The sequence below is a fragment of the Eutrema salsugineum genome, unplaced genomic scaffold (genome assembly GCF_000478725.1).
Source record: "Eutrema salsugineum unplaced genomic scaffold, Eutsalg1_0 scaffold_10, whole genome shotgun sequence".
NCBI classification, from domain to species: domain Eukaryota; kingdom Viridiplantae; phylum Streptophyta; class Magnoliopsida; order Brassicales; family Brassicaceae; genus Eutrema; species Eutrema salsugineum.
Window position 1 is genome coordinate 10773172 of NW_006256908.1, and position 15040 is coordinate 10788211.

Genomic DNA, 15040 nt, shown 5'->3' on the forward strand with positions numbered 1-15040 from the left:
TGTAGCCCATTTAATATAGCGTTACCAACCATTTTTTGTCTTTTTACTTATCCTTAATCAGTTAATCCTTATGGTGGGATACAGTTAAAATTTTTAAATTGGATTTAAAAAGAAATGTAGAAAATGTAGTAACAGTGTATTAGACCATTAAATTTCGGGTCCCTAATAATTGTAAAAGACTAATAATACAAGTAATTATCTTTTCTTCGTACTCAAAGATTCTCGCTTAAAATATTATCATTCTTTTTGGGAGTAATCTGTTTAATTGATTTTTCCTTGGACAAAAGATGTTAAGTGAGAGTACAGTTTCTTCAAAGAGATTGCTCATCGTCCTTCCTCTGTAGGATTTCGTCTGATTTTAGGAAAGATCGAAACTTTTTGGACTTCCTGAAATTGGATCAAAGATGGGTAACGCGCTTAGATTTCTCTACGGAAAATGCTGCAAACCCTCGACGGACGACGAGTCTCTCGGGCCTCACGGCGTCTCCGCCGCCACCGTTGGTGTTTCAGCTCTTGCTCACGATCTCTTCAACTTCGAGATCACTTCCCAGGTGACTCTCTTCACTTTCAATCTTTGCTGCTAAATTTCTTTTGATCTACTTCTGCTGCTTTCATTTCAAGTATTTGAAAGTGCTCTTAACTGAGAATTGCGTCTAAATTAAATTGATCCATTAGAATATGATAAGTCAGAAAATGATCGTGATCATGACTTTACATCTAGGTTCCTGAAGGACTTGGGAGGTACGTTGTGTCGTCAAGAAAAGCTCAATCAAAATGGTAAAGAACACAACAATTTTCTTACATGTTTCTCATAGTATAAAGATCTGAACTTTGCTGTACAATTTTGCTTCTGATGTCTATGTTCCAAACATTGTGAAGGTATAGAAAAATACTTGAGGCATGGAAGCAAGCTAAGCCTCCACCACAGACGGCAGAGGAAGCTTCTAGGCTTGTTATTGAGATCTTGAAAGTGCATCAGAAAGCAGATGTTGAGGTATTAAATGAGTAGCAAAACATAGGTTTTGAAGTTGGAAGCATCGAAGTGACTTTGTTGTTTATGACAGGGACTTTTGTCTTTCTATGGACTCCCTTTGCCTCACACTCTGGTTGAGCTCTCTACTGAAGCTCCTGTGTCTTTGCCTGAAGGAATTCTTTTCGAATTTCAAACGCTTCCGGTTAGAAAAACTACATGTACCAATTCAAAAGAAATCAAAACATTCATTTTGTGAATTAATAATGTTGATGATCAAGTTTTTCTAATGAAAAATAAGGTGGATCCAAAAGCTGTGGCAGATGGAGACACCATCACAGTTTATGTCAGTACTTCCGAACCGGTTATGTCATCTTCTGTTCCAAGGGAAGTAATTGTTGCAGCTGCTCAAAGAGCAAAAGCACGAGAGAAGAAGGATTACACAAAAGCAGATGAACTTCACCAAAAGATCATTGAGTCCGGTTACAGAGTGCTTAATATTCAGAATGAGGAAGTGCTTGCTCGGAAGTTCAGGATTAGACTAAGGTAAAAATCACACTTTTCCTTATGAGAGAAACTTAGTTTGATGTGCTGTAGTGTCTTTGTTTGATGGAAAGCTCTTTGGCGATGGAAAAGGAAATAGGGGAATAGATGCACCAGAGAGTCAAATGCCATTTGGGAAAGAGGCACAAGAAGGGCTCCTTAAGATTGTTCAATGGAAAAGCTTGAAAGTGTTAGTTTATGGAGAAGATCAATATGGGCGATGCGTAGCAGATATTTACTGCAATGGGGTTTTTGTTCAGGTAAAATAAGTCCAAATCTTTATCATATTTTCCTTCTGTTTTGGTAAAAAAAAATTTCTTAAAAAGATCATCTTTTTTTCTGTTTGTAGGAGGCAATGCTAAAGAAAGGTCTTGCTTGGCATTACGTAACTTATGACAAGCGCATGGTTCTTGCAAAGGCAAGATTAGTAAAACTTGTGTTGTATACTACTCTTTACAAGTCACTTTAGTTTCTTGGCATTGTATCGTTTTCTTAGCACTAATCCTTCTTTTTATGTCAAAATCAGTGGGAAAAGGAGGCAAGACAGAAGCGTATTGGCTTGTGGGCTTCTTCAAATCCAGAGAAGCCATGGGACTGGAGAAGGAACAGACGTGTGTAGACAACGTTTGGACAAAAACGCAGATATCAACGTTTAAACATTTGAAAGTTGATATTATTGGTGGGTTTCTCTTATTATGTAATCATTTTCCTTTGTAAAATTTGTCTAAATGGTGTGTATATTCATTGTAAGTCTGATGAGACATATCACTGACCAAGAGGTCCAAGACGTCTAATTTTCAAATTGATTAAATCCGGCGGTGTCGTGTAATGTTATTGAATGACAATCTTTCTTCTACGACCTCACAAGTGAGAAGACAAATAGAGACAGCTCATACGATCTTTCGTTAATTCCAAATGACCATTTTTCTTTCTTTTCGACAAATAATCAAACTATAAGTTTGTATCAAAATTCATTATTGATTTGACAGTATACTAATCTTGTAAATTATTAAAAATTGAATTTGTAGATGACAACAATAAAAATTTTGTTCGGTACCCAAGGATTAAAGTGTTGCTTTCCATAATTTGCTTGATTAAATAAAAAAACGACTTCCAAGTGTACACGACAGTGCCTATTATGAGATTACAATTTTAACGTTATACCATCAGGAGGATCTCAGGCGCTCTAACAAATCAAATCATCATCATCCAATTCCTCCTCGCCGGAAAAAAAGTTCGGTTAAGTCTCTCCGTCGCTGAAGGAAATGGCTCCGGCTATCAAAGCGCCTCTGTTGCCCAACCAAGAGCCATCATCATCATCATCAGAGGAGGAGGAGGAGAAGCATGGCTCATTCGCCGGAGCTGTTTTCAACGTCTCGACGAGCATAGTCGGAGCTGGGATTATGTCGATTCCGGCGGCGTTTAAAGTTCTTGGCGTAATCCCATCTATATTGATAATCGCGATCATAGCTTGGCTCTCCAATGTATCAGCTGGGTTTTTGATGAAATCCACTCTCGCCGGAAAATCGACGACTTACGCCGGCGTAATGAATGATTCGTTTGGAAAATCCGGCTCCGTCGCTGTTCAAATCGTTTCAATGGTTGTGACTTTTGGGGCTATGATTATTTTCTCGATTATCATCGGTAATTCTCCTTTTTGGTCTCAAAAGCCTGAAATTCTCACAAACCATAAACACTTGAATTGATTTAGCGACTTGTTGTTGTTGTTGTTGTTTTTCTCTCAGGTGATGTTCTTTCGGGTAATGAAAATGACGGAATCATACATTTGGGTCTTCTTCAAGAATGGTTTGGTTCTCATTGGTGGAATACGAGATTCTTCGGATTGTTGTTCATCTTCGTCTTCCTCTTTCTTCCTTTAATCTTATGCAGACGCGTGGGTACATTTCTTAAACCAAATCTTAATAGACGATTCTCTATCAATGCATATCGGTCTGATTATTTTGTCTGCTTATGTTTTCTGTAGATAGATTAGCAATAAGTTCTGCAGTTTCGTTTCTGCTTGCGCTGCTCTTCGTTGTCATAAGCTCGGTGTTAGCGATTATAGCACTCGTGCAAGGGAAAACGAAGAGTCCAAGACTCTTCCCAGAGCTCACCAATGGAGGAGAATCATTCTTCAACCTCTTCACTGCATCCCCTGTTATTGTAACAGCCTTCACATTTCATTTCAATCGTAAGAACCAAGAACCGAAAAAAAATCAATCTTTTACTCCAGATCATATACTGTTTTCTGTTCTTGATTCTGAAAGTATGGTTTTTGACAAATATTTCTGCAGTCCATCCAGTCGGATTCGAACTCAAAGATCCATTAGATGTGAATTCAGCAACAAGGATCTCTGTAATTCTCTGCGCTGCGATCTACTCAGCCACTGGACTCTTTTGTTACCTTTTGTTTGGGGATTCCACCATGACTGATGTTCTAATGAACTTTGATCAAAGCTCGGATTCTTCAATAGGTTCATTACTAAACGACGTTGTTAGACTCAGCTACGCGATTCACCTCATGCTTGTGTTTCCTCTGCTCAACTTCTCGCTTAGAGCCAACCTCGACGAACTCTTGTTCCCTATGAAGCCTTCTTTGGTGAATGACAACAAAAGATTCCTCGGACTCACTTTTCCATTACTGATATCTTGTTTCTTGGCTGCGATTGCTATACCGGACATTTGGTACTTCTTTCAGTTCTTGGGATCAACTTCTACAGTCTCTATAGCATTTATCTTTCCAGCTGCAATTGTCTTAAGGTACTTAATGTAACCTTTTCAGTTTAATTCCTCTTAGATTCTGAATGAATCAAGTTTAAATCTTATAACTTGTCTGGTGTTATACGGAAATTGGCAGGAATGTCAATAGTATCTACACCGTAAGAGAGAAGGTTGTAGCTTCAGTAATGCTTGCTCTTGCTGTTGCCACAAGTATCATCGCCATTTCGACAAATATATACACTTTCACGGCAACAGAAAACATGAAAAGTTTTCTGTAGTCCCTTCTCTTCAAGAATCTGTAAAATGGTAGAGCTTGTGTTGTTGCATACTTGCATCTGTTCATATCTATGTAAACTAGGTTTGGAAGGAGTGTGGTGTAATAGCACTTCAGGAAATGGAACGTTTGTATTGGGCAAAGAGCAAATAAAACAGATTCAATACATTTTTCTTCGACAAGTGTTTCATGAGGAGGTATACCTCTACATAAATGGAAAATACTCAAAACAACATCAGGTTAATTAAGATAGATAGTGCATCACTTAGCATCGGCTCCCTCTCTCTAGCAAGAACATCACAGTTGGATCAAAACCTTCTAATGTGCTTTGAAGGGACAAGTATTCCTCGCTTCTCGAGGCTCTTGAACCGATCTCTTGCAAGCGTGCAACATGCCTTTCAAGATAGAGAGGAATGACTTCTTGAGTTTTTAGTTACCAAGAAAATTCACAAAGGACCAAAGGGAATCAAGAGTGTACCTTCAGTTTACGAAGTGACCCAGTCATTTCTTCTGTTAAGAGGACTTGAACAGGAGGAGCCTCAAACCTGAAATAAACATCAGTCAGGAATCATATTTTCAGAACTATGAATATAATTGAACGGAGTGAACATTAGTTAGCTAGAGATAAAAACAAGAATGTAAAGAAGGATTCGGTATCATACTTGTGCTTTCCCAACCGAGGTGGACGTATCTTCAGCACTTCCTGCTTAGCGATGGTCCGTCGTAAGAGTTTATTCTGTTTTTCCTCATCTTCTCTGGCTATTTCTTCTAAGATATTGGGCAAGCTACAGGGAAGAAAACACAGAAGAAGAATTAGTATTTGCGTAGGTGTGATTTTATAAGTACACATGGATCACAAAATACCTGTCAATTTCAGTTGATATCTTCTCTTTATACTTTTCCTTTGTCTCCTTCTTTCGCAGTTCTTTTTGTCTTGATCTCTTATTTAATACCACGCGAGTTACCCTCTTTGTTGTTCTTGCTAATCTGCAGTACAAATATTTCATAAATATGAAATCCAACCCTTTGACGATGGAGTAAGCAAGCAAAATGTGATTTTTCTTTGAAATAATTATGTTGACGGGAAAAGAAGAGAGCATACTTATTCCCAGCCTCCAACTCTTCATTTTCAACCTCTGCATCATCTTCACCGTCACTAACATTGTCCACTCCAAGAAAGTACCTCTGAGGTAGTAATTACAACAGTCATTTGGCTTAAACTATCAAACTCAATGCTCTGTCTTTCCATTGATTATTTTACTGCATATAAGCAAAATACTGACCTCATCTTCATTGATTGCATCTCCTTCAATAGTCAAAGGAACAGGCTCAGGGCCTAACTCAGTTTTGTAAACTTTCTGCATTTCTTGAGCAACGGCTTCAGCCAACATATCCTGCAATGTAAAAATGAAAGTAGTCAATGCAAAATTCTTGCACGCAAGACTATATAAGACTAGCTCAGATCTGTGGAACTACTAGATAGTAAAGACTTTTTACCTCGTGGCTTTCAGTAGTAGGGTTGTATGAGCATCCTGCAGGATCAACTTCTACTGCTGGAATAGTCGAAGTTTTTTTGTAAATCTGTACACCAGAAAAAGTTTATAGCCAGCTGAGTCGCGGTTTACTTTTCCCAGGAACAAGGAAAACAAAACAATTTGATTACAGCGGACACATTACCTTTCTAGGTTTGCTCTCATGTTCTCCTGCAAGTTTTTAGCAAAGAGAAATGTTGAATCATGACATATACCCACAATAACTGAAAAAAAAAAAAAAAACGGATTCAGAAGGAACTAAAAGTAGAATATTTCACTAAACAAACCTTTGCTATCATCCGCCCACAGGTCAACCATTACTGAATCGTCACCAGCATCCTGTAAAAACCATATGAAATAAGCTCCCGGGAAACAAAATAAAAAGATACAAATCATCTTTAACGTCTAGAAAATCATACGATCAAATTACTCACCTTTTGAGCTTGTTTAGGTGTTTTGCTTTCTATAACGATTGTCTTGTTACTTTTCTTCGACTTTGGTTTAGAAGATGACACTGTCTGGACAAATGGGTTTTTCTTTAAAACACTGTCGCATCGAAGCACTCTCTCTCTATGTTTCTCAATCTTTCGCTTCACCGGAATGTCTGATGTGAAAAATGAAATCAAAACCAAATTAACAAAGCCTTCATACAAAGATAATACGCATTTGCTGTTTCTATTACATATAGAGAATAATCAGTCCCATCCGTGAATATTCTTAGAACTCCCACCAAATCTTATCAAGCAGCTTGATGAGTAAACTTCAACGAACAATCAATTTATTTGGAAAAGTGCGAAACTGGGAATCCAAATCCAAGACGACTACACAGAGACACGAACAAGGCATATTTCATTACTCTGTTGATGCTAATGTATAGAACAAGACAAATTGACTAATTTTGCAGCTGAGAAACACCAAGTGACTGGTTTATAAAAACTCCAATTAACGATCAAATTCAAATCTAAACTGAGACACGAAACTCAAACCATGGGATTTCTCGACGTGGAAAAGGTCCTCGCTGGGAGCGGCGGAGAGATTGCCACCGGAGAGAGCGTCTTTAGTGGCTTTCTCGAAGAAATCTTCAATGTCCTCGGTGCTTATGTTAGCTCTCCATGCTTTTTTCCCTTTCCTTGAGGTTTTGGCTCTCTTCCCCATCTCGCTCTCTCTTTTTCTGTCTTTCCCTGCGGCGCGAAGGTTGCTTCAGGATCGAAAGAGAAGAAAGAAGGAGATGTTTGTAGAAGAGAACACTAGGGGTAGGGCTTAGAAAGAAACATAATGGGCCTTAAATTTCTCGAATGGCCCTTAAACTCAGATTTCTTTCTATTACCTTTTTTTTTTAACGAAATTTATTTCTATTACTTTATATCATTTTAGGATTTGATTCTTGTAGTTTTGAATAATCTGATCCGATTCAATCCGGATCGAACAAAAATAATTGATTTGGAACCGAATCGTGTTTCTTATTCAACCTGACGTTTCCTAACTTTTTTAGTATGTAACCAATGTAATTATATTATATAAAAAGTATATCTATATAGTTTTATATACCTGTGTAAATTAATGATTATCACGTTTTTGTATGAAAATTCTCGTTCTTGTTCTGTCACCACGCCTAATCTTTTTTTTTCTCCTCCCAAATTTTAGACGGAACTCAAATGAGACGTCAACTTGTGTTTTTTCCATTTTTGTTTCTGCAAAGTTTTATTATGAGTTCTCGTTTGGTCACCCCTATTTTAAATTAGAACATATATATCTTGTTAACGTGTGTTCTCTCTCCCATTTTTGTGGGATTCCAGCAAAGAAGTTTGTGGAAAGCTAAATTATAATTAGTTTATAACTAGATGTCTAGATCACATGCACATGTCACCGCATATATGTAAGCATATGTACATTTAGGACGTCATATATTTAATCTTAAATGCGTATTTGATTCTACAGTATTCTGATATAAATATGAGGATGTAAATGATTGAGCAATGTCTATTATTTGATCAAATACTATATAAACATAGAAAATAAAAGATTATTCTTTAAAAAAAACAAATGAATGATGTTTGATAGCACAAAGCCGCCCCCGTGACCTAATTCTCATTTGATTCTTTTGTCACATTCAAGAGGAGAGTGGGGTAGATCAAATTGCTAAACCCTGACTACAACATATTATTGTAAATTCTTCTTAAGATATGTTCAATATTATTTTGTCCTTTTGGTCTCTTCTAAAACCCACGTATGGTCCATCCAATATGTTATATCTTGGAGTTTAATTAATGAGTCGTCCTTAACATTGATGTGCCAACATGGAGAAGAAACAACGTAACTAGCGATAAAATATTTGTAGTATATCATGATGATCAACAGATACTTTGATGCAACGTAGATTTAGGATAAACATAACGATCATTATAAAGTATTTTCTATTTTAGATATCATAATTGTTTCATTAATTAAAATAGTATGATATTCTTATTAAAGCTTAAGAAGTATACAAAATGAAATTTAAAAGCAGCATCCCATCGTCTATTATTATTTCTTAAGTAATTGGAATTCACAAAATTAGTAATCAATTGTTCACTTTTAGAAACATGATGATATGTACGTCTATTACGTAAGTAATAGTTAGTCAATCAATATGTTCAACAGAAAAAGAGCCATAATTTTTCTTTTTCCAACTTTACCTATCATGGTAATTTCTGCTAATAATCATTATGTAGAAAGATTTGAATGAAAGAAAGTTTGCCGAAATAGAGAAGTACTAAACATAATCTAGCATCTATATCAGACTATATATAGCAATAATGCTTAAAGAAAAATTGCAAAACAAAAACATATAACATTTTCACCTAGAAAACATTGCCTATTTAAGTTTTTATTTAACATTAGATGGAAAGGACTCTAAGAAGTGACTAACGACATTATACATTAAATAAAAAAACGTAAAAAAAATTAGAAACCTTTTTCGTTGGTAAATTTTTCTGGTCGTATTATAGACTTTTACTACATTATAACTTTTAGTAAAAGCATTTTTTGCAATTCTAATTTAATTAAAAAAACGAAAATTTCTATTCTGCCAACAAAAAAAATTTGTGATTTGTTTTTAAGAAGAAAAAAAGTTATTAAAATTAGAAACAAAGTAAAAATTTTGGGTCGATCATTTTAATCCCGAAGCACGGGATACAGCCTGAGGACGTCACATCCCGCGTTCTTCAAGCCGGTATGCTTATCGTGGGGTAAAAAAAGACAGCTTTTTTAGACAGTTTGGTATTTCTAAATGTTTTGTTTTTGCATACATTTATCGAAGTCATGCAGCGTAGTTCTATTTTTTTTTTTTTTTTGAAAAGGGCCTGCAGCATAGTTCTATTGTTTATATTTGTTGTAAAATGTCTTCTTTGCATTGATTGGCGAAGCATGTGTAGACACGTACATATGATTATTTCAATTCTTATTCATGCATATCCAAATATGTAGCGAAAACTATGAGTTCATAAATTCAAACACGAACTTACAAAGAAGAAGAATGTTTTTCTTGCCTTTGTGTTAATTAATTCTTTGATTGCGAACATAAAATTTTGAAATGTAAACGTATTGTTTGAGTTCAGAACAATCAAATGCTAGTTGTTAGCCTTAATTGTATGTGTATAAAATTATTCCATAATAATTTTTGTTGGCATGGTAAATATGTTTTTTTTTCTCTTACAAAAAATGTTTTTTTTAACAGCTTTGGGTAACTATGTTAAATCACCAAAAATATCAATCAAATCTTAATATTTTGGTGATATATGATCCATATACATCCTTCTAAATTTATAGAGTACCTTTATATTGAGCTGAAAATAACTAATATCTCGTAATGGTGGTTCTTAAGTCGGTCGTATAAATTATTAAATTTACAAGTACAAACAGAATCATTTTCCTAGTTCGTAGGAAACAAACCAATGATCGTTTTCCAAGTGGAACTACTATATGAATATTGGGATTTCATTAATTTTGCTTACAACATGATTTTGTGCGCATATTGTAAAAACAAAATGATACTAAAATTACTTGATTCCGGAAAGAAAATATAATTCATATTGGGGAGAAGACAAAAGAGATATAGCTGTCACAAACACGAGACTCTTTTACAATTTTTTTATATATATTTACATAAATAAATAGATAATGTGGTGTAGGGAAAAAAAAATATTTTACTTGTCTTGCTAACATTATAATTTCTAAGCCAAAAAACTTTTACAAGTGAAACGATGACAAGGTAACTCTTTGTAGCCATTATAATTCAGATGTAGATAGCGACCCTTTCTATAAATATATAGTCTTATTTAAATATAACTCATATTATGATCTCACATATATATATATATATATTTAATGACAATTGTAGTAATTATATATTTAAAACAGATTCTTTAAACAAAATTTCTCTTTTTTTTAACAGCTACAAAATTAATCTCTATTGTAATAATATAGGGATACTATAATCTGACATGCGGAGGAACCTTGGTCCTTACGGACTTTGAGTACTAATCTCTATCATTCGATTTTAATTCATAAGTGTACATTAGTATACATACCCACAAGATATGTAAACCAAACACATGGATCCTGGAGTAGACGAGGTAGTGGGCAAAAGGAAGGGTGCATTCTGCACCAAACCCTAATATAAAGAAAAGAAAAGAAGCATATAGTGTAGAGGAGGAATTAAGAAGAGGGTATCGATAGAGAACAGTAGAACTTCTAATTGAATTAAGCTCTGGACGTGAAAGAAAAATGGTTTGATGAAGCAACGGGACTTGTGTGTTGAGTATTGTTTTGTTGTAATGATTAATTGGTACACATGTGAATTGGTGGGTACGTTTGTTTGTCCGTCTCCAATATAGACAATCTTCTATATCCTATACCATTGCTAATCTATCCAAATTTATATACTTACACGTATCTATACGCTTACATATACTTACTATTTCGTATATATACATTAGTGTGTGGAGCAAATTGATGCAACGTAAATAGATGCGTTTTCCATTTGAGATTGATCCATCAAATCATTCCATATGTAATGGGAAGGGAAATTGTTAGACATCAAACTATATCTGATATTTGTTTTGAAAGACGTGACTTTACATTGGTGTTTGTTCAAAAATGGGATATCTATATGCATAGATGCACATTAAACAAACAAAACAAAAAAAAGATTCACATATATACGCGGTGTATACGGCATGCATATATATATACGTATAGCGAGAGAGAGAGAGAGAGAGAGAGAGAGAGAGAGAGAGAGAGAGAGAGATGAGGAATAGGTGAAGAGAGAGGAGGATATACGTGTGGGTTTGTGTTCATAAAGATCCCCGTGAGGAGTGTTTGGAGGCATTCCAAAATCACAACTAACATTCTTTTGTTTGCTTTTATCCTCTCATTCACTTCTTTCGATGCTCCCAAATTTTATTTTATCTTTGTAATTTTGATTTTACAATTTTAATTCTTCCCCCATATATCACGAGCTCATCATTCGCTTTCTCCTCCCCCTTTTTTCACTCTTTCTTCAATTATCCTATTAACATTTTTGAAGTATACAAATATATAGATATATATATATATAGAGAGAGAGAGAGATATTAGAACATAGATATATTTAACCCGTATCTAGCTAGTCAACCAAAGTTCAAATGATTTTTTTTTTTTGTTGTTGTTGCAATGATCATAACGAATAGGAAATTAATGGTACCTTCATCATCTCTATATAATTCGCTATTCAATAGAAATTGGCATCCGAAAAGAGAGATGGTGATATATAGTTGAATGACTAGGTAATATATATTAAATGTATATATATATATATATTATCTGATAAAGTCCATCTTTCATATCATTACCTATTACACGGAATTGAAGATTAGATCGATCATTAAGTATATAAATGGAATTTTGTGATTTTTCTCGGTTTCCAAAAATTCAAAGCTGGCTATAGTTGTTATCAATTATTCGTGATTTTGCTTTGGAGGCGTTAGAATAGTAAGGAGACAAAAAGGAAGATATATCAGATATAAATATTTTAAATAGTATAATATGGTGGCAATGGCAAAGTGAATGTATTTTCATTACAGCGAGAGTTTACCGTCAATAGAAACATAGTTATTAATCTACAATATTAATGTTGGTAGGTAAGGGTGAGTATAGACGCGAATACGAATACAGTATGTATATTTATACGTAATTATATGATATGAGTATATATTGTAAATTAATCAATATACGATATGTATTCATATAATAAAAATAAATAAAATTTTGGATCGAATATTAAAAAGAATATCGTATATTGAGACATAGAGGCAAGCAAGTAATTCACGAGATACAAATCGGAGTTGTCCGTATATTATATTTTGTAGCGATCAAGAGAGACTAAGGCAGACATGTGAGAGAGGAGAGGATCCTATAAACAATTTATTCTAAGAGCTTTACTTCCTCCTTCTCATATATATACTGCACATACACACATAGTTCGTCTCTATAGAAGAGAGTAGAAATCAATCAAGAAAACTCAATACGAAAGGGAAGAGGCTGATCCAAAGCATAGAAAATAATGGTTTCAAGGGAACAGAAGAAAGGTTCTTTGCAAGAGAAGTTTCAAATACTTCGTTCAGTCACTAATTCTCATGCTGTAATTATTACTTAATCCTCTCTTGATGTTTTTTTTTTTTAATTGTGTTCGATGGAGATAACGCAATCATATTCTGAATACGTATATAAATCTTGCTTTGAACACGCACATGTGCACATACAGGCACTAAATCTTACTCAATTATAAATATAGATATGTTCTTGTTTTGCTCAATCACAATTTCGTCCCTTTGGATCATTATTCATCACTTGGTTATTTGCATCCTTTGGATCTTCTATATTAACTTTACCTTTTTTTTTTTTGGTAAATCACTTGATCCTCTTCTAAGCATATCAGAACATGTTATTGCAAACCAGATATAAGGGCCCAATCATAATCGATAAATATGAAGACGAATTTTAGGATGATGTATATGCTACTAATATATGTGTGGGCACACGTGTTTTAATTTGATGACAGGAAAACGAAACTTCGATCATAATGGATGCATCAAAATATATCCAAAAACTTAAGAAGAAAGTCGAAAGATTCAACCAAGACACTACGGCAGAGCAATCTTCAAGCGAGCCCACGGATCCCACCACAGTGACCACACCAATGGTATATATAGCCAATCACGAACATATATATCTATATATAATGGATCCATTATATATTAAAGTACGTATTTGCATGCGAATGAAAGAGGTTCATTAAAACGTTTTTGACTTTTGGTTGGGAAAATTTATTTACAGGTAACAGTGGAAACCCTAGAAAAGGGTTTTATGATAAACGTATACGCAGGGAAGAATCAGCCAGGCATGCTTGTTTCGGTATTAGAAGCCTTTGAGGATATTGGGCTTAACGTTCTTGAAGCTAGGGTTTCATGTACCGATTCCTTTAGCTTGCATGCCATGGGAGTCGAGGTAATTAGCAAATCATGACACAATCATATCTATGTACATTACTAATTCTATATCCTAGTTCGAATCATTTGCCTTTATACATATATATGTTTCGGACAGTGTATGTTTGTAGTTCTCAATACCAATGAGCTGATTTTGGGATGGGGTCATCATATGTTTTTATGAAATCTTATCTGGTTTCACTTTAAAATGTTGGAATCAATGCTTGTGATTTTGCTGGTGAATATTCTAAAATCATAGCAGATTATCAAATAAAGGTTGCATTGTCGACACACACACGGATACAAAATATAAACATGTGTTGTCTATGTCTATATGTGTGTGTTGGCACATATACATTATTTAACGATTACATCACTTTTAATATATATAAAAAATGCAGAATGAGGATGGAGAAAGTATGGATGCTGAAGCAGTGAAACAGGCAGTGACAGATGCAATCAGGAGCTGGGGTGAAAACAATGATCTACAGAGCTAGATTGACCCACTTTTCTTCAATTTCCTTTATTTATTTCTTATTATACAAAAAAATATAATAACACAATTTCTATAGTAATTCTGCTTCTTCTTCTTCTTCTTCTTCTTCTTTTTTTCCCCTTTTTTCATGTCCATCCTGTAGCCCAGAATTTTCCCTAAAAAGGGACAATGAAAAAAGCAATTGTATGTTTCTACTTATTTCACATAAGCAATAGAAAATACATTATGCAAAGTATAGTCACCGAACTGATTCTTTCTTAATTAGAATAGCAGAAAACAAAAAACGCTCAGCATTGTTTCTGAATCCAGTAGACTAAAACTTTATTATTATTTTGGATTTGTTCAGATGATACAAGAGAACTTATTTTCTACCACAGAAGAAGACAAACATTTAAGGCCTTTTCAAAAAAAAAAAAAAAGAGGACAAACAATTTTGTTCACGTGAGCAAATAACTCCAGAAAAACTGGAAAATAAAACGTATACACGCTGAACAATTGATCCTTCACTTAAGCATGATTAGGTCATAATCTGATTGTTGACAAATAGAAAATTGTTACAATGTGATTTACATTAGCATAAGATAATTAATACGACCCGCTTTTTTGAGGGAAATAAGTTGTGCTGCTCAACCCGGATAACCAAACTATCCGAATCAAACAAAGAAATTGATTTGAATCGAATAATTGTAATTTGGTTTTTAAATTGTTTTATATGATGATAGGAAAAACTAAAAATTGAATTCACAATGGATAAAATTTTGAAATAATTTGTTTGTAAACAACGGAATCACATTATTTCCTGCAGGAAACTATGGAATAGGTTTTTGGTTTTAAACTATATAACCATATTTTTGCATTGATTGAGAAATAGCATTTTAGTAAAAAAAAAAAGTCATAAATAGTACAAAAAGTACTACATTGTGATAGTACTTTAAAATAGTGATATAAAAAAACTAACAAAAGCTCCCTATAATTTACCGACCATTTTCTTAAATTTAT

General features: G+C 34.2%; 4 protein-coding genes across 5 annotated transcripts; 3 read left to right on the forward strand and 1 right to left on the reverse strand.

Moving 5' to 3' along the window:
- Positions 1 to 252: 252 nt before the first annotated feature.
- LOC18027527 (staphylococcal-like nuclease CAN2) lies at positions 253 to 2359 on the forward strand. The gene is made up of 8 exons (XM_006411235.2): positions 253 to 551; positions 722 to 777; positions 880 to 994; positions 1065 to 1175; positions 1272 to 1516; positions 1614 to 1773; positions 1863 to 1931; positions 2040 to 2359. The coding sequence occupies exons 1-8, from the start codon at positions 405 to 407 to the stop codon at positions 2130 to 2132; spliced, it is 996 nt and encodes a 331-aa protein (XP_006411298.1). The 5' UTR covers positions 253 to 404; the 3' UTR covers positions 2133 to 2359.
- A 284-nt stretch (positions 2360 to 2643) lies between these two features.
- LOC18027528 (amino acid transporter AVT6D) lies at positions 2644 to 4690 on the forward strand. The gene is made up of 5 exons (XM_006411236.2): positions 2644 to 3157; positions 3259 to 3411; positions 3498 to 3704; positions 3808 to 4273; positions 4371 to 4690. The coding sequence occupies exons 1-5, from the start codon at positions 2779 to 2781 to the stop codon at positions 4510 to 4512; spliced, it is 1347 nt and encodes a 448-aa protein (XP_006411299.1). The 5' UTR covers positions 2644 to 2778; the 3' UTR covers positions 4513 to 4690.
- LOC18027529 (ribosome biogenesis protein NOP53) lies at positions 4621 to 7268 on the reverse strand. 2 transcript variants are annotated; one of them, XM_006411237.2, is made up of 11 exons: positions 7027 to 7268; positions 6475 to 6644; positions 6328 to 6379; positions 6186 to 6211; positions 6006 to 6089; positions 5792 to 5902; positions 5611 to 5693; positions 5373 to 5495; positions 5171 to 5293; positions 4987 to 5053; positions 4621 to 4903 (listed from the first exon to the last, which is right to left on the reverse strand). In XM_006411237.2, exons 1-11 carry the CDS (start codon positions 7193 to 7195, stop codon positions 4817 to 4819), a joined length of 1095 nt encoding a protein of 364 aa, XP_006411300.1. In that variant the 5' UTR covers positions 7196 to 7268; the 3' UTR covers positions 4621 to 4816. The 2 variants fall into 2 exon arrangements, with proteins under 2 accessions (XP_006411300.1, XP_024016864.1); XM_024161096.1 differs by having other exon boundaries at positions 7021 to 7268.
- A 5125-nt stretch (positions 7269 to 12393) lies between these two features.
- LOC18027530 (transcription factor SCREAM2) lies at positions 12394 to 14120 on the forward strand. Its single transcript, XM_006411238.2, has 4 exons — positions 12394 to 12698; positions 13119 to 13259; positions 13394 to 13564; positions 13947 to 14120. The coding sequence occupies exons 1-4, from the start codon at positions 12621 to 12623 to the stop codon at positions 14040 to 14042; spliced, it is 486 nt and encodes a 161-aa protein (XP_006411301.1). The 5' UTR covers positions 12394 to 12620; the 3' UTR covers positions 14043 to 14120.
- The last annotated feature ends 920 nt before the right edge of the window (positions 14121 to 15040 follow it).

What these genes read in the sequence shown, in the direction of transcription:
- LOC18027529 (XM_024161096.1), bottom strand. Translation starts at nt 7,195, where the DNA reads ATGGGGAAGAGAGCCAAAACCTCAAGGAAAGGGAAAAAAGCATGGAGA. An exon ending in CTACTACTGAAAGCCACGAG is followed by an intron (nt 5,903 to 6,005) that starts GTAAAAAGTCTT and finishes TTTACATTGCAG; the next exon opens with GATATGTTGGCTGAAGCCGT. An exon ending in ATGCAATCAATGAAGATGAG is followed by an intron (nt 5,694 to 5,791) that starts GTCAGTATTTTG and finishes TTACTACCTCAG; the next exon opens with AGGTACTTTCTTGGAGTGGA.
- LOC18027528 (XM_006411236.2), top strand. Translation starts at nt 2,779, where the DNA reads ATGGCTCCGGCTATCAAAGCGCCTCTGTTGCCCAACCAAGAGCCATCA. An exon ending in CTTCACATTTCATTTCAATC is followed by an intron (nt 3,705 to 3,807) that starts GTAAGAACCAAG and finishes ATATTTCTGCAG; the next exon opens with TCCATCCAGTCGGATTCGAA. An exon ending in CCAGCTGCAATTGTCTTAAG is followed by an intron (nt 4,274 to 4,370) that starts GTACTTAATGTA and finishes GGAAATTGGCAG; the next exon opens with GAATGTCAATAGTATCTACA.
- LOC18027527 (XM_006411235.2), top strand. Translation starts at nt 405, where the DNA reads ATGGGTAACGCGCTTAGATTTCTCTACGGAAAATGCTGCAAACCCTCG. An exon ending in GCAATGGGGTTTTTGTTCAG is followed by an intron (nt 1,774 to 1,862) that starts GTAAAATAAGTC and finishes TTCTGTTTGTAG; the next exon opens with GAGGCAATGCTAAAGAAAGG. An exon ending in AGCGCATGGTTCTTGCAAAG is followed by an intron (nt 1,932 to 2,039) that starts GCAAGATTAGTA and finishes TGTCAAAATCAG; the next exon opens with TGGGAAAAGGAGGCAAGACA.
- LOC18027530 (XM_006411238.2), top strand. Translation starts at nt 12,621, where the DNA reads ATGGTTTCAAGGGAACAGAAGAAAGGTTCTTTGCAAGAGAAGTTTCAA. An exon ending in CAGTCACTAATTCTCATGCT is followed by an intron (nt 12,699 to 13,118) that starts GTAATTATTACT and finishes ATTTGATGACAG; the next exon opens with GAAAACGAAACTTCGATCAT. An exon ending in CCACAGTGACCACACCAATG is followed by an intron (nt 13,260 to 13,393) that starts GTATATATAGCC and finishes ATTTATTTACAG; the next exon opens with GTAACAGTGGAAACCCTAGA.